Genomic DNA, 27,135 nt, shown 5'->3' on the forward strand with positions numbered 1-27,135 from the left:
AAAAAAAATAATAATAATAAGGAATGAGGTTTTATTATAACCAATTAAAGCTCAAATTTTTGGGTCCTTGTTTATGTTAATTGTAAAATATAATTTCACATTTTCATTATCACCAAAACCATTAGACGAAAGTGAGAAATCATGCCAAAAGATGAGAACGTACCAGAAGGATAACGATTGGCCCCTGACGTCATCATTATCTAGGTAAAATATGGAGAAATTCTGTAGCACAGTATCTTAAATACGACGAAATTCTGTACCACGATGGGTTCCTGCATGCACAAAAATGAAACTCATCCATATAAATTGCAAAACAAAAGCAAAAAAGGGAAAAACACATTTGCCATCTTGTTCAATAAAATGCCACGTAACCTGAGAAACACTAATGAAAAAACACATTTGTCATTTTCAAAACCAGTTCTACCAGAAAACAATTGGTAAACAGTTTATTACACGGCAACTGGACAGTCACCAAAAGATAAAATCTTCTCCTTATACATTGCCAGTTTGGTAGTTTCAGATTATACGCTCAGCTAAAAACAAAAGATTGCACGTTTAGCTTGGATATGTGCACCTGCGTTTATTTGGAAAAACTCGAACCTATGGTTCTTTGTAAATGGGAATCATCCTTGTAAACAAGATGCTACACAAATGCCAGAACGCACAACATCAAGTGAATGCACCATGCAATTGGTGAAGAGTTGGGGCCAATTTCCGCTTAGTACATTTTTAGGCTCCATGGTATCATACTATCATCAAAAGGTGCACTTCACCATTTAAGGAGGCTTGGAGAAACCTGCCATTTCTGACCTTTCTGCTTCTTCGACCCTCTTCCACTATTTTCTCTTCTTTTTTTTTGTTTTTTCTTTTTTTTTGGGGGGGGGGGATTAAATTAGATATATATCAAATATCTTGCAACTAGCACAAGCATCCTATAATATGTTCTTTTTATTGATATTTTGGGGCCAAAATATTGAATCATATATTGATCCCTCCTAGTGCCGAGACTAGGAAATCGGCAATCTACACAATTCTGGAGTGAGCATTGGAAATAACAGGCAGTTTCAGGGAGATTATTGCCATAATTCTAATTGAAAAGAACACCCAAATTTCAGAACCAAGGAGAAAATTTTCCAAGATAAACTTTATTCCTTGTGAGATTTTTATTATATCAATAAGTGAGAATTTAGTTTTATAACCGTACAGAATAATATTCAGACTGCTCCATGCGTGGAAGCAAACCAATAACCAAATTTACAGCTTTAAGTGGAGAAACTCATCTGCAACTTGAGATCATCTAGATGCCCGTACAGCAACCACCAAAATTGGCATTCATGAACTTACGCCCATTTCTCATTTGGGAAACTAATGAGATCCCCATCAATGCCAGTTGCTATTGAGATCAGGCACAAAATTATTACCTGAAAATCAAATCAAGAGCAAATGGTCACTGTCAAAACACACTCCAGAAATTGCACCCCTTTGACCTATGTTTGGTACCCTATTCATAGATTATTCATAAAGAAAAAGGATCATTGGCTAGATGGGCACCTAGTTGCCTAAGAAACACGGGCATGTACCCGTGTCTCCAATCCATCTTAGACCGCTATTGTTTATGCCAATACAAGGTTACAAATGCTGCCTGGAAAGAACATTGCAAAAAATGTTCTGCAAGAGTATATTTTGTTACAATTTCAACTAATATTTTAGTACTTCATTACAAGATGGTTTTGCAATAATTAGTTTTTTTTGTTATGCTCATCAACTAAATATTTTAGTATTTTTAAGATTTGGAAATGAAAGATACAACACAACACATCACATGAAATGTCACAGACACGTTGAAAACCAGTAGTGTGACTTCAACCTACAATAGTAAGAAAAAGGATGGCTAAACGCATAGCAGGTCTAGTTACCTAAACGATTGATAGGGTAAAGTAAAATAACAATCTACAATATAAATGACACAAGGGCACAGGGAGAAGGTGAGCTTAGTATGTGATGACAAGCTGTTCTTTCCTTAAATCATGCCAACCATGTACATATATTTTTTGAAATATCTAGGCAAAATTTTCAACCAGGAAGTTGGAGTAGAAGATGTGAGATGACATATCGCCAAATAAATTTAGTATTCAACCCCCTCCCCCCCTTGCATGTGCACCAACCATACTGTTATGCCTGTGTTAGACTAACATGCTCAAGGAATTATACACTTGATATAAATGTTTATTGAATTCCAGCAGCAACTACAGATAATACAATAGAACATATATCTGAAATACTTTGGTTGGGTTTTCTAGATACATACAAAAGATGATAAAGCCTTGATAAAGATTGCTGCCGTAGCTCGTTCTCTCTTCATATTGCAGTTTAAGCTTCCAGCCAAATGGGAGGGGGCATGATGAAAGCTTACAAAAGCTTGAACAAATAAGCAGCAACTTCAAAGATGCACCTCAATGTGAATGATTCAGCCCAACTATAAGAAAAGATAAGCATGACCATTAGAAACATTCGTATTGTCATAAATAAAAAGCATGTCACAAGATCCAGATCTGATTAGACAGTTGTTCTCAAGCGCATCATTAGCAGGCTAATTCCGCTCCAGGTATTGTAACAACAAGACAAAAGGAAAACCATTATTTGAACAGAACTTTCATTAACATGAAAACAAAAAGTACATAAAAACCAACCAAAACCTCTTATTTCAGGTTTAAACTCAACAGTAGCTCATTTTTATGCAACGTAACGATATAATTCATAATTTCTCCTTAAACAACTTCAAGAGAAAGACACGAAAACAAAGAACTTCTATAATCTGTTTACTGGCCCGAGACAGATTGGGACAGATGAATTAAACAAAATTTGGAAGCAAACTAGAAAAACTCGTTTACATTGCATCAAACAAAGACCTCAAAATATGATTTTTCCTGAAAATGCATATTTTGCCAGTTTCCACACCTCAGCCTTGCGGAAGAATTCCCACTCAGAAGTTTTTGAAGGAAGACACTTTAATGTGTAAATGAAGATTGTGGAGAGGGGCCTCACAGAACAACATCCTGATGAATTGAGAAGATGGTTTTGGATAAGGGACACACATTCAGAAGTTGTAAAGATAAGATGAGAACCTCTATGAAGACTGCATTGAAGTTTTTTTTTATTCTTTATCCATTTCAATAAGAAATTTGTGGTAATTCCTCTTGTCAGAGCAAAAGAACAGGATTTGAAGACAACCCCAACGAGCTTTTGAAAGAAATGTAAGATGGTGATCATTAATCAGAAAGACACGTACACAACAGGAAGTACAAACATAAACAGAGAGACAATGAGCATCACACCTCACTTGCTAGGTTGTCGGCCACCAAATTTAGCACCTTTGCCCTCCAAGATTTTCGAATGTGAAAGCATGACTAGATATCCTTCGTTTTCATTTAAGCAGTGAAACGACTCTTACAGCCCCAAGCCATAGAAACCATGCTCCATATAATGTAATTGGATGAATCATCCTCTTGATAGGAAGAGACCAAGGGCAAGTCTTTTGGCAATCCAATCCCCAGAAATCAATGTCAGTCAAATATGCATCTCCAATATGGATGCAATAGGGCCCAAAAGAGGATCCCATTTGATCTAATTAAGATCCTACCCAACCCAATTATCTATATACTTTCACCAAACTACCACCACACTACTGCTTGATCGCTCCTTTGATCATTGAAAGTGAGGTCCACTTGTGAACTGGTGGACCAAGGGATCCACTAAACTAGGTGTAGAAAGCAGTTTCCAGAAACCCCACATGATTGCATGAAAAGCAGCTTCTGATACAACTGACCCCAAAATGGTTGGGATAATGCTTTGTTTAAGTAGAAAACAGAAAGCTACATGTAAAGATCCAACACACTTTTTTTCATCTCCACTGATTGCTTGCAATTGCAAACCTTCTATTGTATGCCCAACATCTACAACACAGCTATGGATGGAAACGAATGATTTCCTCAAATAACAATAACAATAATAATAATGTCATCCTAGAAAATGTTAGCTTTCTTTAAAATTTTGAATCTCTTTAATTGCCTTACAAGATGGGCACTTTTTCTTGCACTGCAATATGAAAGAGGTGTTGCTTAATCTTGGGAAAGTCTGCACATAGGTTTTAAAATATATATTTTCAAATAAATCTAAAAGGATTCCTAGGTTTTCTTGACCTTCCTTGAATTGAGTTTTGACATAAGCAAGCTCAGTTTGTTTTATTTAGGTACCTTATGTCGTTCTGTATCATGGGTTCCAATTTTCGGAGGAACTGATTAGTAGCTCATCATTTGAGATATACTCAGATTACTAAGAAAAATATTATGTTACCCATGGGGATCATTCTTCTGGTCGTCCATGGAGAGTCTCCAGAACATGTAAGATGCTTCCTCGGTTTGTATCAAGAATTTCTGATAGTAGAAGAGTTGAGCCCTCTATTTTGGTAGTTGCAGATTGTGGGTGGGAAGAGAACTGGTCTGGCAGATAATGAGCATTAAAAATGGCAAACTAATGTAGGATTGAAACACTTGATCTTAACCAAAAAGCCAAGAAAGGAAATGAGAGTATCAAGTATAATGCAGGATTGAAACAAATATAATGATGCTGCAGTTCAATAAATAAGGTAATAGATATTTCAGTCAAGCTGACTATGAAGTGTTAAGGTTCAAGTTGACAAATCCCTGGAACTATGCAGATTGGAAGAGTCAAACGATTCACTTAGGCTGCTTGAGCTGGTTCTAACCAATTATATCTAAAACCACTGTATCTAGAGGTAGGTCAGGTTTTGTTAAGGCAATACTTTTCATCAGCTCTGGTAGATTGCAAGAGTCAATTGATTCACTTAGGCTGCTTGAGCTGGTTCTGACCAATTATATCTAAAACCACTGTATCTAGAGGTAGGTCAGGTTTTGTGAAGGCAATACTTTTTTCATCAGCCCTGGTACTTTTGACAGTGGCATGATAATTTAATCAGTTTTAATGAGGGTTGATCCCTGGGGTAGTTACAAAGGGGATACATCCTTGCTTGTGGGCTTTTAGAAGGTTTCACAGTCTCAACTTGTTTCCAGGAAGAGAAAACAAGAGGTGATAGGTACAGGTAGTCACCATATTGGTGGTGGTGGTGGTAGAGGTGGGGTGTGGAGGGTATGGCAGCAGAATCTAACCTTGATCATAATACAGTAGTCTTCACATTGAGAGGAGGCAATGGAGGCTACTACGTCAAATGGATTCCAAAAACAAAGGATTTTTTGAATTTCGTATATAGTTCTTCATAAGATTATGGGATAATAGAATAAGGATTGACATCTAGCACACTACATATAAGGTTGGTGGGCCAGCCGGATCAATCTGGGTCGAGTTATAATTGGTGTTTTTTGATCAATAGTTATAATTGGTGTTATTCATGATTAGGAAGTTGGCTTAAGCCTAGGTTGTAGACAGGGCCTTGTCAAAACATTCTGTCATGCTGAAATGCCAACTGCCCACAAGTGCGTGTGGGTGATGCATATGCATAATAGACATATAACCCTCTATCAGAACAAGAATGACAAAGGCATAGACTGTTCTAGAAATGAAACAAGAAAAGCAGAGATATATTCAACTTCATCTGACCTAGTACATCAATGTGAGAGACATCCCTTTCCTTGTACAAAGATGAGTTGAGGGGACAAATATTTCCTTATATACTTGGGAATGTCATATTCTTTTAATCAGAAAAAGACATGGATTCCACCTTAACTTCAATGCAACCATAAGTAGAGATCTCCACATTATATAGGGAATAGATCGATCTGGTATTCTACGTTAGTATGTCAATGCATTTCAATTTAGATAGAATATACCAAAACAAATTAATGCAATGGAGAAGTAAATTAGTTACAATAATAAAAAAATATCACAAACAAAAATACAAATGTTTTGATAAATTAGAATATATATATATATATATATTTAAACTATAAATATATAAAATATATTATAAATCCTTTAGAAAAAATTATATTATAAATGCATCAGCAAAACCTTTAGGACCTCACATGTCCTATTCCATGCAACACCATCAGTTGCGGATTGCTATAAAGCCATTGTCCAAAATTGCAAAGGCTATTTGAGGTAAATAGCACTGTTAGAACTTAGAAGACCTTGCATGGATTTTTGAAGGTGGGCAGAAAAATATACATGCATAGGGGCAAGTCAAGGAGTGCCTTTTGCTCCATTGAACCTGGAGGGACAAGAGGCAGCCCTGCTTTGAAAGGATACTTTCTAGGTGGTGGCCCAAGAAAATGGGTGCAAACCACAGAGAATTCTTTGATGCCCCTAATACCACCTTCTTGTTTACCTGCTTTGACTAATGGGCATGATACATCTCAGAACACAAAAATGCCCACGCATATCATGTCAACAATAGCTGGTTGGTCTGAAATAAAGGGAATTGAGCTTTTCTTTGGTACAGGTTGTTCAATGAGCTGGCAATTTGCTGCTCTTTGGTTGTTTTTTGTTGGGTGGGTTGTGAATTTTTTGCTTCTCAGGTCATCTTTCTGTAGGTCACTGTGACATTTTGAACTAGCCTACGGGTGCTTCTTTGTATGGTGACTAATGTATACAGGTCAGTGAGGTGTTCCTTTTCTAAGCCACTTCATGTTATATTCCTGTCCTAAGCTTGATGTTTCTCTAATCTTTTTCTCTGTTCGTCAACATTTTCTTATTTTACAATAAAAAAATACAACATCGGAAGAATAATGAAGTGGATTTGAGGTGGAAGGTGACAATATCTTGGAGATGGATAAGAAAAAAGATGAAGCTCACAAGAGAATGTAAAAACATGTCAAGTTGGACATGGTTGAGTCTTTGGTCACTAGAAGTTGTATCATTGTATGTGTAGCCTGTCCACGAGTAGTAGAGGTAGGAGAAAAAATTGAGGTAACTTTGTTTTATCAGAACTTGGGTCCTCTGTTATTCGAAATTTTTAAAATCCCTCTTTCGCTGACTAGTTCAGGACCTTCAGCTTGCTTTTTCCTAGGCATTTCTTCTTTTTTGTCAGTGGTTGTAGACGATACTTGGGGGGATGATAGAACAGATTTTGTTTACACTGCATTTATTTTTCTTTTTTTTATTTTGTTGTAGTTACTTCTTCCATTTATTTTTCGGTATCTTACCTCATATACAGTTTGTGCTCCTCTTTGCGCAACTAAAAGGGACATTGTCAATATTGGTCCTAGATATCTAGGTCTTGGGAAAGGTGGACTGTATTCCTTTTTGTTTAACTATTCTTTTTTATTTTGCATCAAATACATTTGCATATAACTTTAGCAGCTCAATTATATGAGTCAATACCATACAAATAACAATTCCTATGACTTTATTTTACATTCAGACTTTGTTGGGGGTACGAAAAGAAGATCTTGAAGGATGAGAGTTGCATTGAAGGGGCAGATCATATTTGCAAATGCATGGCCACAATCAATTTTAATTATTAATCAAAAATCTAATTAGCAAACAATGAACTATAATTAACTATAAAATTCCTCTACCAAGGAAGGGAGGGAAAATGATGGAAACAATTATATACCTCTGGTAGTCTGTTATTCTCATGTTTCCAATGTAAGCAGCAGGTTTTACACAAGCACTCTGCATGAGAACAACAATAGATATGTAGTTCAAGTAAGAAACATGAAAGACAAAGACATCCAATATTGTTAATGAACATACATGGTATACACCGGTGTAGCAACTCTTAGCGACCTCCTAGTTCATTGATCCACGACACCTGAACCAACCAAAAAATAAGCTATTAGGGCATTGCAGAATAAATACTTGGAATAAGAGATTACAGTGATTGGAGAGAAAATGGCATTGCCCAACATGAGAAAAAGAGCCTAATAGCAACATCTAGAATTCAATAAGCTCTTAAAATAGCCACATTAAGTAAGCATTTCTCACTTCCAAAGGTGGTTTATTAAAATAGCAGTATAGCACCCCCCCCCCCAAATCTGATCTCTATTAGGGGTGTAGTGGATTATCAAGATAACACCCTCAAACAAATCTCTACAAAGGATGTACACAGGTGAAAAAACCTCTCTTTGGATTATGTCCTTTATGGTGTCACAAATCTCAAAAGGGAAGAGCCATCATGTTTGATTATGTCACAAAGAAATCTGCTGAAATCATGGGCTGCTAATTGGCGCAATGGCCCAACAAGTATCTAATCTAGGTCTCCTCTTTGGCAGGATTCCAATTTTATCAAATTTCTGGAGCTTAGCGGACTTTAAAATGCCAAAGTCATTGACTAAAAAGTTCAAAAAAAAAAAAAAACAAGTCACTTTCTTTGGGAGCCTGATGGGTTGAAAAAGGACCAATTGATCAATTGGAAAACAGTGTGTAGGGAAAAAGAAGAATACTCTGTTCGGTAAATGGATTTGGTAGTTTCCCAATGGTTGGACAAGCTATGGCATGCAGTAAAGAATTCATGGACTGGAACATAATGGTTGGGATGCAGGCCTAAATTCAACAGATTCTTTACCATCCCCATGAAAAGTCATTGCTTCCAATCTTGCCTTGTTCTCATCCAATATCCAGTATGATGTCTTGTCTAGCAACAGAACCACGTTTTGGAAAGACCTATAAACAGAACCACGTTTTGGAAAGACCTATGTTGAAGGATCAACTACCAAGGAATTTTCATCTCTTTGACAGCCAATAATGTGTATTTAGCGTCCAATTGTCTTGCAGTTTTGAACCAATGGGATGGCCTGGGATTTGGAATTAGGAAGAGATCTTAGGGTTTTGAAACTCCAATAATTGCTTTATGGAGCAAAGCTTTAAAATGCTGCGAAAGCATGACACAACCCCTTCTTCGTTTCTTTTACTGAAGTGTGCATGCCTCTTGCGAAACACATTTGAGGTGTATGCCTTAAGAGGCACACAGACCTCCAGTGTACGACTCAGAGCATTTTGAGTGTACCTGACTAGGAGGCACACCTCCAGGAATATGCCTCAGATGCCTTCAAAAACATTAATTGAGAGGGGCATTTATTAATCCCAACAAACACAATTCCAGAATCTAAATCTCAGTGTCCTACTATTTTGCATGTGTTTCTTGACCCTTTCAAAGGACCCCCCTGAACTGGTTTGCCCAGTATACAGAGAGGACAGATACCAACTTGAGTTAGAGCATTCTGCTGGGGAAGTATTTCATGACAAGGAAAAAATTTGCAAGAATCTACAGTGGAGAATACCTTTATGGTCTCTCTTAGACCATATTTGCTCCTTTTCAAAGCAAAATTCTCTGATTTACATTTTTTCCTCTCCATTTGGTGACAGGTGGTTTCCTATGACCTGAAGAGCATTGTTCATTAACTCAGTTTTCTCTCCATCAAAAAGGAGAGGTTTTATGGAGGTGTACAATAGCTGCTGTTTTTTGGTGTTTTGGGGAAGAAAGAAATGCTAGACTATTCAAGGATGAAGAAAGGACGGCTGAAGAAATCATTGAAGATATAACCATCAAAACTGTTCATTCGGTAAAGACAACGCACAGCTGTCTCACATTTTACATCGGATTACATCATCAGAAAGTTGGAACAGGTGGCTAATTCTTCCGGTATTGTCTTTCCAGCAGCATAGTTTTTTCCACAACTTGTATGTTGACTTTATATACAAAACATATATTATATATTATATGTTATATATTATATACACCATATATTAAGTTTTTTGTATATTTTATACAAAAAATATTTTAATATGCATAAACTACATATAAATTTATATTTATATATAATTAACTCAACATTTCATTTTTATACTAATTAATTATATATACAAGTTAAAAACTAATTTATTTTTTATTTATTTAATTTCTACCTTATTTAGAAAAAAAATGAAGCAGAATCAAATGACATCCAAGTCAAATAGGATTTGGAATCCAATCCAAAATCCCAAAATCCAATCAGATTTGGATTTACGATTTCATCAGTCAAATTCGATTCAGATGTTGCTGAATGCCTGAATCCAATCCAAAGAGATTTCGCAAATGGGTGTTTAAAACCCCATATATGCATTCAAATTAAGAGCAAGTGCAATAAACTCTACAAATCAGTCATTAATTTGTTTTTGTGATGAGAAACTTATATAGGTTAGTGTATGAAATACATGTTCTTCACATAAGGTACCATAAGATGTGACACAAGTGGCATCACTTGTAAGTTTTTAACAACCCAAGAAAAGTGCATTGTACATTAGGTATTTGCCTAAAGGTAGAGACCTCAGGACGTTTTCCTTGAGCTTCACATTCCTTTTAAGACAATAAACCTGTTCTATAGCTTTTAATTTTTCCGTTTTTTTTTTTGCAATTATAAAGAACATTATCGGTGAAACAAACTGCACATAGAACATTTTTTAATTCTGTTAGAGACAGCCAATATGAATGTAGAGTAGAAGCAGTGCAGTCAGACTAAAACCAGAACAAATGATCAAACTGGTGGCCAAAACATGTGAAAATATCCTTTACTATAATATTTCTTGATGTAAAAAAAAAAAAAAAAAAAAACTTTAAAAGACACTCTGAAATAATTTCTTATGTTTGTTCTTTCTTATTCTAATTTTTAATTGAACGAGGTGAATGCTTGAACAGACATTCAGACCTTTCAACCCATGAGCCATGACTAAGACTCAATGGCAAAAATGGTTGTCCTGTCTGAGTCTGACAACACCGTGCAGAAGTAAAATGTATATATTTGTGTGTTTGTTCACGTTGTATATATTCCATAGATCAAAAAGCAAAAACTAATATACATAAGTGCCTGGAGAAAGCAAGCAATTTTGATAAACAAGTACTACAATAACATATTTTATCAGTAACTAATAAAAATTATTAATGAAAAGTTTGTAATTATATTGCACACATAATATGTGGAAACATTGAATCAGGTTGTCGAAATGTAAATGCAAAGGATTTTGGGCTTCATCCAAGAGAAGGGCCAAAAAAATCATGCCTCAGAAAAAGGGAAAAGTAAAAGAGTTCAATTTCGCCCAATTCAGTGGACTCACCACCTATTTCCAAATTTAAGCCTCCACTAATGACAGAAAATGATGGGATCAAAATCCCACCACATATAGTCTCCCTATATCCCTACTCCACCCTTGAAACCCACCAGATCCAAATACACCCTAATTCCATTAATGAATTAAAACTAAAAAGGTTCTCTCCAATATGGTATAAGTGCTACTAATCTTAGTACAAATACCTCTTTGAACCACAATTGCATGGAATTTTTTTCTCCTCAAGTGGGAACTTGTAATTATATGTAATTTCTTCACCAGCAGCTATATGTCGTTTTGCATAAATGAATATCTTCTTCTGACCATCAACAGTGATGACCTTTGTATAGCAGTTAGGCTGAAAGAGAATTTAGTGGAAGAAGGTAATCAAAAAACTGAATACATTTGGATTCCTTTCAACCAAATTGTTAGTAAATTACACAATACCTCACATGAATGGTTTATAAATCTTGCAACCCCACCACGCTTTGTAGCATCAACCTAGAAGCATTAGGAGATATGAATGCTTAAAGATCAATATCAACAGGTAAACTAGTAGTCAATAGTCAACCAAGGTGCCATTGTATGTTAAGGAGTTAAAAAACAATATAAAAAGTTGCATCTGCATTGTACAAGAGGAATCTAGAAGATCCAGATCTTAAATGACTGGCAGAAAGTAAAGAATTAAAGGCATGGCATTAGGTTACACAGTCCAGAAGAATCTGATGTATTCATGCCTATGGATTGTGTTATAGACGCCTTTATTGGGAAGCAGTATTGCCGCCGACAGCAGCAGTAAAGGGTGTTCTCATCTTATCTAATTCAGTTCTCATCTTATCTCAGTGTTCTCATCTTATCTAATTCAGTGTCTATCTTATCTGTTTTCAGTAGTATAGATCAGTAGGGAGTCTATGGATTAGTAGGGAGTCTTATCTGTTATGTGTTCTTATCTAAATTCAGTAGTATAGATCAGTAGGAGTCCTCCAAAAAGTAGGATTCTTATCTTCCTGTAATCTCCTATTTAAAGGAGCTAATGATATTCAATAAGGCATCGAATTTCTCAGTCAAGACAGAGTAGAGGAGAGTTGGTGATCTCTTGGACAATCACCATTAAGGCGCCAAGATAGGTACCTCAAGAAAAGGGAGGAACAAGGGGGAACAAGAGGTTCTCCCTGTTGACCAACCTGTGACAAGATCCTATTTGCAGGCCCTTAACAGATTGAGTATATCATGTCGAAACATTTTTATAGATTATGGGACGGTTAACAGAACCAGGTTGCTTGAATTGAGTATATCATGTAAAAACTCATGCAAATGTTCGTCATGATTGTTTAAAAGAAAATTAAAAAAAAAAAAAGTTCCATAAAGCACCAATGATATAAAACATCAGAAAACATGAAAATTAAGAAAGCCTCTTTGCTCACCACATAACCATCATCCAATCTAAACAGATAGCTGCTGCCAATTCCCATCTTTTCATATTGGCGTTCACGTATATCGGATATCTATCATTTCACAAAGCAAACTTATGAAAAATACATAAAAACACAAAATGATCAAAGAACGGAAATAAGGAAAAGAACAAAACTGAAGCTAAAAAGCAAATAGCTTAAACAAGAGTTGTGATATCAAAACTTACTCGAGGACGAATTAACTCGCCTACATATTCAATTACAAAGTCTTCTGCTTCAATTGGCTCAAGAGCAACAAGACCCCAATCATGTATTTTGCTTCGCTGAAAACGGAGACGCTTTTTCCTTGCCTAATAAGATAACATAAAATACTTCAAACTCATGTGACTGAGTAAAAAGAATGAGGCTTTAGCTAAGAGCTCAAATTCATGCTTCCTTTACCTTACACTGAGTTGCTTTCAAAAGATCAGCTCCATCTGCAGCAGCTAGAAGGTTACGAAGCTTAACTCTGTTTGTCCTTGCAGAAAGGCCTTTTCCATTTGAAGACTGAGACAAACTAATCTCAGAATTTAAATATTGCATAGGAACAACTTGAGTTCCCCTAACACGAGCTCTGTCAGCAGGACTTGCATTCAGTGACCACTTGTGCCATTCCCAGCCATTAATAGAAGCCCGAGCACAGCCATCAGAAAAAGGACACGGATTTGATATTCTGTGTTTAGTAATAGATTTGAACTTGCGCACTGTTACTTGCTTACTCGTTCCTTTTTTTGTAACACCAGGATGCTTAAGTTTCAAAACCTTAGGTGGGGGACACAATTCTGTGCCATCAATCAGAAGCTTCCTTTTCAGATGAGATACTTTGGTTGCTGTATGCACAAAAGCAAAACAATGTAACTTTGAGCAAAGAAAGGTAAACAAATCATTACAATATCTCAGTTAAATTCAGGAATTTGAGCAAAGAAAGGTAAACAAAAGAGGATATACTTATGAAAATAATGTAACTTTGATTGAAAATAATGAGTTTCCTTTCTTCTTTTCTTTTATCTGAAAAAAATGCAACTTTGATTGAAATGCTTTACCCCAAAGTTGAATATGCAAAACCTAGACATCCTTTATCTAATGTGCTTCAAGAGAGCCCAATAGTGCATGAATAGACAATTTAGAAGAATCCTTGGATTCTTCAAAGGCAGCCACAATATGATCAAATTTTGCAAGTACTCTTACCAAAACTTTCTCTACAATTTTCTTATCAATTCACAATCTCTACTATTCTTGAGAAATAGGCTTGAATTTATTCACCATCTTTCATGTGTAAATTATCAAATTCAGACCACAAGGATTGAAGTTTGATAGAGATTACATTTCCAAGTCAAGTAAACGAAGTATTCACCATCAAAAATTAGAACTAAACTTGGAGAGAAATTGAGAATAGAATGGCTTGAACTTGATGCCATGATTTGGACAATGTGTGGAATTGGGCAATGCTTTAATACCAAATTTGATAGGGCAGTGAAATATGTGGACCGAGACACCAAGGGCCAAACTAGGTGATAAATACAAGATTACAAAAGCATGATAAAATTGAAAAGAGAAAACTTGGCTTACTCCAAATCTTGAACTGTTTCTTAACTAGAGAATTTCTTCTTCTCTACTTGCTTCTACTTTCTTGGATTACAAATGAGGTAGCCCATTTATAGGCAAAGGCTTCTTCATAGCTAAGAAAATCATGAATTCTGAACACTAACTCTCATGGGACTCCTAGAGCCACATTCATGCTAGTAAATTTTTGCCTCTTCAACTCCCCCACTTTCATGTTCAACTCCCACGTTCATAATTGACTTTCATAAATTATGAATTAATGTTCATCCTGGATCCTGTTGCTTTCTTTGATATGTATAGTTTAAACCATCAATCCTTTTGGGTTACAACAGACAAGATAGTAGATGAATCACACATTTTATTCAAATGCTCATTCAAATCATCATCATCCATAAGCCTTGGCCCAACTATATGAGGTCGGCTCAATGAATCAGGTTTCAACATTCCATTTTGTTCAGTGCCATATCCATTAGTACAACCATGTCCATTTTGATCTGCCCCTAGATTTTCTATTCCCTTCAGCTTATGATGGCACACTTCTTCTTACAGTTGTTGCAGATGGTCCTCTTAGCACATGACCAAATCAACTTAGTCTACTTCAGCTCACACTTTTTCATCTATATCCCTTTGTGTACATTTCTGACCATGCCTTTTCTACTTTTCCCACCCATCCATCTCAACATTCGCATTCACCTACCACATAACTATGGATGCAGCTATCCATATTGCCTATTATTCTCTAATTCTACAAGCAACATCCTCTTTAACATCTCTTTGTTATGAATTATCAAGAAAGTGACAGTGTTTTAAAATCGCAAGGCACAAAAAAGGCGCAAGAGCCAATTTTCACCTGAGGCACAAGAGGCACAAAGCGAGGCATGCGCCGTGCAAAAAAAAAAGCTAAAAATCAAAAAATGTCAGAAAATTTAAAAAATGCCAAAAATTTTAAAAAATATCAAAAGATATCAAACATAATATTAATAAAAAATGTACACTTAAATTTTAAAATAAATGTTTTAAAAAACCTATTATCTAAAATTAAAATACATAAACATAACATGTAAAGTGTATTCAAATGAGAATTTAAAAAATAAAATCAAACATATAAAACATTTTCAAGCATGTAAAGCCCACAATCTCACTTTTTTTCCTCAATTGCATTACTTCAAGTAGCTAATGTGATGTAAAACATATTACATTCCTGATTCTACGAGCCGCCTCTGTGACACACTCCTCGAGGCAAGCCCAAGACAAATTTCTGTTTACTCCCCAAAGCAGCTACCATTAGTCTGACTCTAGTTAAATCCCCTTGTTCAATTGGTCCCGAGAACATTGCCAACACATCATGATTATCATTATTTATAGTAAAAGGCCATTACTTGCACATCAGACGCTTGAAAGTAATGTGCAAGCCAATAAGGGACCTGAAAGGGATTTTAGAATGCTTCCTCATCAAAGTCGGAAATAAAGGATGGAGGACGATGTAGGTATCTCCACTGGTTTCCTTGTCAATATGGAGGAGGGATGTTGAATTTTCAATGAAAGGATAATGTGGGAATACGGTAAACACCCTAATTGATGAGCTTCAATAAGTAAAAAAAAAAATCATTCCCTTGGACCAGACAGTAACCCATCAAAGTGCTTTGTCTACATTTCCCTAGCATTGAAAAGAATGCATTCAAGCATCTGGAAGAGAATGAAAGGAGATCAAGGTTACAAGTAGACATCAAACCGAATTATAGGATTCTCAACACTTAGAGATGTGGCAGTTCACGGGCTAATGAGTTCATAATGCTAGTAACCCTTGAAGCGCTAGTTAGGAGAGAAGAGTATGGTTAGATAAAAGGGAAAAAAAAAGAAAAAAGAAGGCAACAGTGATTTTGACCAAGCCAGTGAATGGGTTTCTATGTTTTCTATTGATGAGTGTCCATAATATTTATTTTGGCACTAATGGTGCAAGATAGCAGGCCTTGCACCTACTTTTTATACCTCCCAAAGAGAGTATAAGTATTTCAACATAAGTCTCAAGGAGCTGGCATGTTATAGGTCTTTTGGGTCAGCTTACTAAAGCTGGTTTCTTTCACAACTTTTTGTTGTATCCATATTTTTTCTAATTAATGAAATCATTTCAGAGTTATTGATCAAAAAAAGAAATGGTAAGATTATTGGGGGCATGCTCCCTGCAGTTGTTTTCAGGTCTATATGGAGTGAAAGGAACAGCAGAATTTTTGAAAGAACCTTTCAAAGTAGATGAAATCATATGGCTGTCAGCTAAACTCTTTTCTTGGGCAAAAGCTTCAAATCTTTCAACTGAACCTCCTTTGTAATTTATTCATATACTGCTATTGTGTATTCTATTATCATGTATATCCACTATATGTAGATGAGGTTTCCTCTTCTATACGATTAATACAATATACTGATCCATGTTTATCCTGGCAGTACTTGGATAGATTCACTCTCATGCCTGACATCCTTTCCTTAGTTTCCAACATAAGCTTCAAGATCATGGTATCCACGAACTGCAAATCAGACACCACCATTGAATCCCTCCCAACCCTGAACCCCCTAATTACAATCGTATCATCTCTAAGGCTGAACTCAACAACCAAAATAGTAAAAACCCATGATGCCAGAAAGATATGATATTGGAAAGGCTTTGACCCATCACAACCCCATAAATTTTGATGAAAACTCACCTGATTGGTTATTACTTTTATGATGCCAATTCATTGGTCGTAAATTTTTCCGATATCATGTCTTTCTGGCATCATAGTGGAACCCATCAAAATAAATAACAGAATATTTGCCATTCTTTAGTGATTTCTTGCATTCCTGAAAGGTTTTGATTGATCCTCAAGTATTTACCAAATCAGTTTTTAATCCTTCTTGATAATTCTTAGTTGTGAATTCTTTTTTATTGCATTCTTGCTTCCTGGAACTCATCTTTCACTGCATTCTATCTTGTTACCTACAAGGTTTGTCATAAACATAAAAAGTTTTTCATCCCTAAAGGGCTACGACAATAAAATGGAACTCACCTAACAACCTAATTTTGCTATTCCTGTTACTTTAGGGCTACTCCCAACCCCAAAACAATACAATACCACCACCCTATGGTGTCACCTAGGTGAAGGATGATAACATAAGCAATTAGCACCTTGTATTAAGTGATGCAGTTAGTTATGTAACATATATAGTGCTTTGAATACAAATATTAGAGACAATACCAGTATAAAATATTTATGCCTTAAATTCAATGATGTGGCAGCTTTCCAACTCCTGTGTGGTGGCATGAGTATTGGGAGAACAGAACATGTTTTATTCATATCAGAATGATAGGAGCGCACCATAAAATACCAAAATTCATTACTATACTCATTTGCCCAAGATCAACACCCCAAAACAGAGTCACAAATAACACTTACATTTTGCTTTCTTTTCAAGGTGATACCCACAGCGATCTTTCTGACCATTATTGAAAACTTTGGCAGATGCACTAGAGTCTTCTGCTGAAGCAGAGACCCCTCCTACACCACATTCAATGTCATCTGGTTTAACCTCACTTCCTGCACAACATCCAAGATTCTTGTCATGATAATATGACTTATATGAAATATTAATTTAAGGACTTATTTTCCAGTGTGACTACATCTAAATCAAACAATGGAGAAATGAAGGCATACTTTTAATGACAAAGCTGATCTTCTTTGATACATGACTAGTCGTCTTCTTGGAAGATGAGAAATTTTCAAGCAATCTAGTTTCATCAACCTGCAATAATGCACCTTTAGAAAGAGATTCTGTTCTGCATTTATTTGGTTCACACTTTTCCAGAACCAAATTTATATTTTCCACTTCTGCCATCTTAGCCACATCTCCAGGAACTTCCTGAGTTCCAGACTTGTTCATATGGTGGTAATTCAGTAATCCATTGCCCACTGAGACCCTACCATGTGATGATAATGCTGGCTTCTTCTTTGATATTTTTTTCTTGCGGAAATATGTATAATCAGCAGCTTTTCCTTTATAAATATTAACAGTTCCTTCCTGAAAATAAACCATAAGCAAGAGAATTCAAGAACACAACACATGAACAGAATTGCATTACAAACATGAATGCAGAGGGAGAGAGAGAGAGATACCTCAGTGGCATCATATTCATAGTTTTTTCTTGAATACCATGACTGAAAACACTGCCACAAAGCAGCATCAGAAATAGAAGAACCACACTCTTGAATGACATCATCATGCAGCTTTTGTCGGCATAGCGCCAGGGCAACATACAAACCAATCTTAGGAACATATTCATCTGACTTGGCTGGTCGAACTTTGACGTTCGGCAACAGAACTATAGATCTAGAATTATCTTCAACCCCAGGGGGTGATGGCTCATCAAACTCAGGATTATCAATCACATCAGCTACTTGTAAGCATAATCTTTCAATGGCACTTGTATAACGATTAAATAGACATTTTTCTGATTGGGAAGAAATGGTTGAATGGGTGGAAAACCTTGATGACTGCTTCACAGTTTCATCATCATCTGATGAAATAGATTGTGCAGAACTATCAAGAACTTCCTTAAAATCCTCAGCTACATCAATGGAAGCCTTGTGACAATGCTTATCAACATCAATAAGATCCTGCAAACGAAAATAGGAAGGTTAAAAAGGAGCATATCAATTTATACGCTGTTACCCAAAAAAAAAAAAAACAAATGACACAGCTGGTTGCTGTATCGGATTTCGAATTTACACTAAAATTCGAAACATCTAACACAAAAAAAAGAAACATCCACAATTAATACAGGTATCAGAACTTTCATACAGGTACCCACATATCAGCCATAACCACAACAAGCAAGCACAAGTGAATCCACTATTAATACTCTACCATCTCCACAGAAAGCAGGCGGAAGACGTAACACCCTAGAAATTCTTAAGAAGAATACCTCACTCAATATATCACCAAGTGCAGAATTACTTAATTTTGCCACTTCCTCCTTGACAAAAATTTCAAAGTACTCAAACAAAGCCAACTTTGCTGATACATGTAGCGCATTTTCTATTCCATCTTGGATATGTTGTACATTATTGAGAACTTTACTGGTGTAAAGGTGATTCTCTTCCAGTGGTGATTCCCCCGCATGAAATGAAGAAATTGAATATGATCTGGCATGACTATCTTTGTTCATCATAACAGGTTCAAAACCAGGAGGGCAATCAACCCCGTAAGTAGAACATTTGTCAGATTGCACCTGAACAATTTCTGAACATAAGTACAACAGAAATAACACATAAATGACAAGAAATCTCCCATGGTAATATAAAGCTTCAGCAATCACCTTATCGATCATGTCTTCAGAATCCTTGAAAAGCTTATCTTCACCAACAGCAACTACAATTGGTAAAATAGGATAACCAGACCAACGCTTTCTTTTTCGCCAGGCACAAGAATAATCTGCTACAGTGTCATAAAACACAGCATTCCAGAGGAGTTGCATACAAGTGTCAAAAAGCATTCTATGGGCTATTGATAATGTCTCGCAAAAGTTTTCAATGCATCGAACAGAAGTTGTATTTGCTAGCATTTCTTTAGATACTCCACAAACAGGAATCACGGGGTCAGATAATGAAAGAGGCATCGGAAGAGCATTTCCAGAAGCAGCAGAGTTAATATCCCGCACATCCCCAGACTGCTGAAGCAAGAGCAATAAAACACTGTAACCTCAGAGCATACAACTTAGACAGTTCCCATGGTACCGAAAAGGTCCAGTACATAAAAGAGTTCAACCAATCAGAACCCTACCCAAATTTGAGTAAAATATCAATTGATTGGTTATTAATTTGTTATGTACCATACCTTTCCGGTACTGCAGTGAGACTGCAAATTATAAGAAATGATTATTCTTTTAGGTTCATGGATATTACCCCTTCCTCAGCAGAATGAGTCTTATGAGCTTGATCTGCGGGCTCCAGTTTGAGATGTTTCTGAGATTTTTTCATAGCCACAAACTCAGGAATTATACTACTTATTATCTCATCTATCAGCACTCGACGAGCTGCCTTCATGATTCCAGTGTGTAATTGGGCAGATACTTCTTCTGATATTTGAGACATGAAGCATGGCAGAGATCTAGCCTTGTGGTTCCCAGTCTGCACTTCAGAATCAATCTCAAATCTATCTCCGTTCCATGTATTTATCATAGATATCAGGGTAAAGGGTTGAAATTTGTTCTGTGCATGATAGATCTACAAAATGAAAGCTAGTTAGCATAATAAGAATATAAGATTAAGGCAATATAACAATCAGAAATCACTATTTTTTTGGAGAAAAAATCAGAATGATTAAATGACCAATGAGAAATCCAATTGTAATGAAACATGTTATGCAGTACACTTGCATAAAATTGATGGCATCTGACTACATAAACTAATACTGTAGCTCAAAATATTAGATAATCTTTTCTGGAAGAAAATAAATGCAGCTTCCGAGCCACTACAAATGTCTCAGACAACCTCTTCAGTTATTTTTTTCAGTTACCCAAGGTAGAATGATAACTAATCGCAATATAAAATCCATTCCATAATTTTAGAAGACAATCAAGCACCAAATGTTTTAATAAAATGAAATATTAGCTATAGCAATCCAAAGAACATGCAGTGCCCACTTTGAACCATCATTTTTTATTGGTAAACAAGAAAAGTTTCCAGGAGTTAAGTTGCAATCATTCAAAGTATAATGTCAAGTTTCCCGCTGATTCATTCACATAATTATGTAACGAATTTGTTTAGTACTATTAAAATTTGACACCTCAACATCATTTCAGCTACATATGCCTGGATAATTCAAAAAAGTTATTTTAGAATGACCTTAAAATATTAGAATAATGAATAATTTGCATATGGGCATGGTTTAAAATGTTCACATATTTCTTTTCCATGGGTACTGACACGAAATACTACCACAATCGACATATTCTCCGATAAAACTACTGGCACTATGCCAGTACACGAGATGCTATTATAACATGATGAGTTGGCAACAATATTGTAGATATGTGGAGTAGTAGTATTATTGATCACCTAATGGAAATGATGACCACTTTGAGTTAGGTTTGAATTCTTGTTGGATGTGACGCTAAATCTCTGTTTTTTGAGAAAGGGTAACTTTCATTAACAAAAAAGGGGAAGGATATACAGGATGTATAAGAGATACATCTGTCCAGCACCGCTCATAAAAACAAAAACCAAAAAAACCTTCCCTACCCATTAAAGAGGAAGCTCTATATTGCTTTACAAAAAGTCCCTACCCACCCCAGGTTTAGCTAGAGCATCTGCCACTAAGGTGGCGTTTGATTGCACTTTTCAGATGTCTGAATTTAAAAAGGTTGCTTTTCAGATGCCACCAAGCGTTTGGTATGCCCTCTTATTAGAGATCTGAAATTGGATTTCAGATCTTAAATTCTAAGAGATAGAGTGGCTGCTTAATGGGTCAGACATAAAACATAGGAATGTAAAAGACATAAATGCCCTTAAAAACTTCTAATATTACATGTTTTGTCCTTCGCATAAAGCGGTAGTTCCTTCTCTCTCTCTCACGCGCTCTCTCTCTCTCCCCTACCTTCCCGTCACCGCTGCTGCAAGTTGCAGCGGAGGCGGTTCCTTCTCTCTCTCTCTCACGCTATCGCTCTCTCTCTCTCTCACGCTATCGCTCTCTCTCTCTCTCCCATGCTTTCCAGTCATTGTCGCTGCAACTTGCAGCGGCGACAATTCCTTCTTACTCTCGCTCTCTCTCTCCCCCTTGTCTTCCTGTCACCTTCGCTGTAAGTTGCAGCGGCAGTGGTTCCTTATCTCTCTCGCTCACTCTCGCTCTCTCTCTCTCTCCCCCACTGCTAGACCTGTTCATGGGCCGGGTAGCCCGACCGCCCGGCCCGCACCCCGGCCGGGCTTGATCATATAATTAGGCCCGCGGGCCTGACCTCGGGCTTAACACAGTAAGCCCGACTGTGTTTCGGGCCGGGCTCGGGATTTGTCAAAAAAGCTCGGCCCGACTCAGTATTAAATAATATAATATTTATTAAAATATATATTTATAATTTAATATATATATATATATTTTTTTTATTCTTTTCTTTATAATTTCAATCTATCTCTCTCTTTATTCAGCTGCTTCAACATTAATAATAATAATATAGGCTAAATTTCGGGCCCGGGCCCAAGCTCGGGCTTCGGGCTTTTTATGAGGGCCGGGCTCGAGCCCAAATTGTAGGGCCGGGCAAGTTCCTTCTCTCTCTCTCTCCCCTGTCTTCCCGTCACCACCGTTGCAATTGCAACAGCAGCGGTTCCTTCTCTCTCTCTCTCCACCTGCAACGGCGATTCAATGAGTAGTAATAATAATAATTTTATTAATTATAAATTATTTCTATTAATAATTATTTTTATATTTTTACTAATTATTAATTATTAATATTTATTATTTATTTTTATTAAACATTATTAATTATTAATTATTTTTATGGTAATTTTTAATTATTTCATTAATTTTAAAAATTATTTTAATTTTTATTTGTGTAAATTATTAATTATTTTAATATTTTTATAGCCATTAATTAGTTTTAATTTTAATCATTTTGTTTAATGATTAGTAATTTTTAATTATTAATTTATTATTTTTTATTTGTATTGTTTCAATATTATTTTGAGGTTGAAAATTATTTTTTATGAGATGATGCAAATTGAATTCAACATTTCCAAATGGTATGTTCTAAGGGTAAAATAGTAAAATTAGTGAATTTCATATGGTAAAGGGTTGATAGAACACAAACAAACTAATGGATTCAGAGCCTCAAAAAAGTAGAAAAGCATCTATGCCTCTTTCCAGATTTCAAACACTTTTAATATCTTTTTAACTTTTCAAACTTCAGATTTCAGATTTATCAAACGCCACCTAAGTCTTATATTCAAGGTACTAACTCCCATTATCTCCATAAATCCTATATATGGGATATTTCCTCAGCAATAAATTCTACTTGTTACTTTATTAGATCTGTATCCAACACTTTTAACAATATTAAACCCATGGCCCATGCTTTTTAAAACCAACCCAAAAATAAAATCGTTCTTCTGTCCAGATGGTGGGTAAACAATTCAACCACCCAGGTCAAATGGGTCAACCCATGATATCATAGTTAAATGATAAAAATTTTTAAATACACATACATACAAAAAAAAATCACTGAACATTTCAGAAACATATTTAATATCATATATTAATTATACTAAACAAAAATAAAAAATAAAAAAATGGGTACATATCTAATGTTTTATATTAATCATATTAAAGAAAAATAAATGTGACAAAAAAGATTTGCTTTTCAATGATGGAAATGAAATACAAAAATGAAATTATTTTACAATCTAGTGGCAAGTCAATAGTTCAACCTTTCGAGTCATGTATCAACCCTTGATGTCATAATGAAATAATAAAAACTCAAAAAGATAAAATATAAAAAATATATATGAAAATACATAGAATGTAGAAAACACTTGGACACATCTCTAATAAAAAATATTCATTATATTAAACAAAAATAAGTGTAATAACTAAGAAATTGTTTGTACACACTAAAATATAAAAAAACATAGAAAATTTGGACACATAACTATTACTATCATCACCATCATCATCATCATTTGTCATCTAAAGTTGTCACATGCTAAGCACATGCACATTTGCCATTACTATATATAATATACCATAACTCATGTATGTTATGAGAATTAATGGTTATCAATCTTCTTGGTTCAACTCTTGCAAATCACGTTTTCCAAATACACATACGTAGTTGGCCAATAATAGGCATTAAAAAAACAAAATATAAACACAAGTGGTGTTGTGGCTTAATGGTAGCATACAATTCTTGGTAAGTAGAAAGTTATAAATCTCATCTCTCCCACCCCCCTTCTTTCTCCCATTTTCTCAATCTATTGCTCCTATGTTTCCGCATAGACTGAGACAGATCAAAAGAACTTGTCAGGGAGGAACTTGCTAAAGGAGCACCCAAGTTTTTTTGGTCAACAACAAAAGTTATATCTTGTTAATGAGACAGAGGAAGAATTAAGAAAGAGCCTCATTCCAGACAGAAGAACAAGGTCAGAAGACAAATAGTCAAATACTGAAATACACTAATAACAAGATAAAAAAATGCATAAAAGATATATTCCCAGGCATAGGGCCTCGAAATACAAGTCCATCTATATTAATCAATTCCTTAAAAACACATCTGCAAGGGCTGTTGGCAGATTAGTATAGTCATCCTGGATTTACACTAAACCTATTACCTAATAAAACATAAAGTCAACTGATTTAAAAATTAAAATACAACTTATACCACCCAAAAGAAAATTTGCGGAGTACATTATTAGAACCAATCAGAAAGAAAAAATTATTACCAACTACATCAATCTATGTTTGTAACTTACCATCAATGAACTGCGAATATATCCATAGTGATGCCAAGAATAAAGCTGTGCAAGAGAATATGGGCCACATTTCCTACCCTCATCATCTTCAAACACCCAACACACTTCTTCACTTGACTGCAACTGGATTAGAGGAGAGGGAAACAACACATAAGAACCATACACAGGAGTGGATAATATTAACTTGTGCACAGCATAAGGGGACAATGAAAAAAAATAGTGTTCCTAGAAGAAAAAAAAATTGCAGGCATGGCTGAGGAGACACGATGATGGAAGGTTACAGTCAACAAGTGGTCATTAACTGGCTAAAATCAGGTAATAGCAAGCAGCTCTTGAATCCTGCTATCCATCATTCTAGATAGTAATCAGCTCTTTTTTCATGCAATAAAATCCTTATACCATTGCATATCAAAAAATGGTAAAAATACTAGACCAGTTCAGCACGGGATCTCCTGAAAGCAAAAATTGTGCAAACAATCTGAGAGCATGGGCATCCAGCCACACATCAGGAACATCTCTTTGTGAATTTAACATACATGAACAGGAGATATTTCCAATGTGTGGCTGGATGCTGTGCTCTCAGAGTGTTTGCTTTCAGGAGATCTGGGCTAGTTTAATACTATAGTACCATATATGTATGGAAAAGAAATGTAAACTTTAAAATACTATAGCACCAAGTATGCATATAAAAGACAAGTGTTATACCATTGGCAGCTCTGATGAAGTCCAGTTAGTTATCTCCGAGTTTGTTTGCATGTTAGCAGGTGCAACATGAGAAACAGTTTCTGTACATCCATGTGTTGCCAAGTCTCCGTTGCAAGAAGTAAAACCATTTGTGGGTTCACTCAGCATTGTGCTTGCAATGCTTGAAGTCCAATATGCAAACCCGGTGGCAACATGCTCAGGAAACTGCTTGAGGTACTTCAAGGGTACAGGATTGATTACAACTCCATTTACAACAGGATAGACAGGAAGTTCTTCTGGCAAAAATCCAGTGGATAATCCTTCATATAATTGTTCTTGAATGTATGGACCGCACATTTGCCCACTCTGGTTAACATACATCCAACCGCTAACAGAAGGGGCATGAGAAAATCCTGCATAATTGTTATCTTGGCAAGGTGGCCTCCCAGTACTGCATGACTGAGAAACATCACCACTGTTGTTCACCAATTGGCAATTGCCCTCCATTGCAACATATGGTCCCATAGTCTCATTAAGATTGCATCCAGATGAAGAAAAATGAGTATCTTGGGAGAACCTGTTGATTGCATTGCAGGAGAAGTGAACCAAGAAAAATAAGTTTGCAAAATACAAATTTGGAATAACACCAGGAAAAACAAGCATTTACTCATACACATAAGAAGAGCAGCCTTCGTGGTCAGATTGTTGAGGCGAGTCCACATCATTGATATTGCTCATACATGTACAAGGGACTGAGATGGGATACTCTGACCACAATGTTTTCCGCCTCTTTCTGGGGAGAACCCAGTGTTCAGATTCATGCAGATGGCCTTCCGGATCAGAATAGTCAGCATTGCTATAGCAACGAGTTGGATCGATTTTACCCTGCAAGAGTTCCTCGTAGGCAACCTGAATAAAAAATTTTGAACGACCCATTATTTCAGTTGCTTAAAGCTCCAAACTATCAGAGACATACGAGACATAATTGAATTCATAACAGAAACAACAATAGTGAAACTTAAAACAGAAAGTAGCAGATGTAACAGGGAGATTGTATAAAGATTTCTTTAATAAAATCCAGATCCAACTTTATCCGAATTAAGCAAATTAATAAAATGGGTTCCTGGTGCACCCACAAACCCACGAAGAAGAAGAAATTGAAGAAGATTTTCAATCATATGATTAAAAAAAGGCGCGAACCAAAAATACTTTAATTAATACATAATCAAACAAATAAAACAAATCCATTTATCGGATAATCAATAAAAGAGCACAAACCCTACAAAGAACAATTACTAAGGCATATGACCAAAAGATAACACAAAACAATTACAGTAATCATTATTAAAAAAGCCCCAAGTTTATGAAAATTTTAACCCAAAACCCTAGCGTATATAAGCAGGGGGAGAGAGAGGGGGGGCAGATCTATAAATTTGTGATGCTACACTCCACAAAGAGGGAAAGCTAAACTCGATGGAGAAACGAAGAAAAAAGATCAGATCTTTCTTTAACAGTATCAGATCGATTATCGTATCCGACGGTGAATTAAAATAGGAATTACTGCACGAGTTGCGAGGGGGGGAACTTCACCAGATCCCGGGCGTCGGGAACTTTCGACGAGTAACCGCCGATGGGAGAAAATACGCAGGTCTCCGGCATCAGGACTACCATATATGCTTTGACCTCGACGGGATCTGATACATGTGACGAGAAGTGGGAAAGAGAGCAACAAGAACCAACGAAATCTTGTTGAAATTTTTTGCCTGGAGACAGTTAGGGTTTGTTAAGTTGGTGCTGGAGAGAAAAAATGTCGAGCGGCGTCTCTTCGCAACCGCGGAGATTGTTTTGTCTATGATTTATACAGAAGCTGTGCTCTCCAACTCCAACCCCAA

At 36.0% G+C, this 27,135-nt stretch overlaps 1 protein-coding gene across 5 annotated transcripts; it reads right to left on the minus strand.

Annotated features, from left to right (window-relative positions):
* Positions 1–1,129: 1,129 nt before the first annotated feature.
* Positions 1,130–27,135, minus strand: SDG25 (SET domain protein 25). Of its 5 annotated transcripts, none has more exons than XM_088889873.1 (19): positions 26,834–27,135; positions 25,917–26,152; positions 25,265–25,820; positions 24,560–24,682; positions 20,006–20,326; positions 19,420–19,770; positions 19,027–19,332; positions 18,218–18,718; positions 17,759–18,122; positions 17,501–17,641; positions 12,912–13,339; positions 12,698–12,820; positions 12,483–12,563; positions 11,511–11,559; positions 11,265–11,416; positions 7,732–7,789; positions 7,592–7,650; positions 2,309–2,476; positions 1,130–1,421 (listed from the first exon to the last, which is right to left on the minus strand). In XM_088889873.1, the coding sequence occupies exons 1-15, from the start codon at positions 26,912–26,914 to the stop codon at positions 11,412–11,414; spliced, it is 3,666 nt and encodes a 1,221-aa protein (XP_088745999.1). In that variant the 5' UTR covers positions 26,915–27,135; the 3' UTR covers positions 1,130–1,421; positions 2,309–2,476; positions 7,592–7,650; positions 7,732–7,789; positions 11,265–11,411. The 5 variants fall into 5 exon arrangements, with proteins under 5 accessions (XP_088745999.1, XP_010270652.1, XP_010270651.1 ...); XM_010272350.3 differs by having other exon boundaries at positions 11,506–11,559; XM_010272349.3 differs by having other exon boundaries at positions 11,506–11,559; positions 19,420–19,773; positions 26,834–27,072.

Source organism: Nelumbo nucifera, chromosome 6, assembly GCF_055504915.1.
Source record: "Nelumbo nucifera cultivar China Antique chromosome 6, China Antique-T2T, whole genome shotgun sequence".
In the NCBI taxonomy this organism is placed as follows: domain Eukaryota; kingdom Viridiplantae; phylum Streptophyta; class Magnoliopsida; order Proteales; family Nelumbonaceae; genus Nelumbo; species Nelumbo nucifera.

Coding starts and splice junctions, on each gene's coding strand:
- SDG25 (XM_010272349.3), bottom strand. CDS start 26,914: ATGGTAGTCCTGATGCCGGAGACCTGCGTATTTTCTCCCATCGGCGGT. Junction 18,719..19,026: donor TTGGTGATATATTGAGTGAG/GTATTCTTCTTA, acceptor TTTCGTTTGCAG/GATCTTATTGATGTTGATAA. Junction 12,821..12,911: donor TGAAAGCAACTCAGTGTAAG/GTAAAGGAAGCA, acceptor TTATCTTATTAG/GCAAGGAAAAAGCGTCTCCG.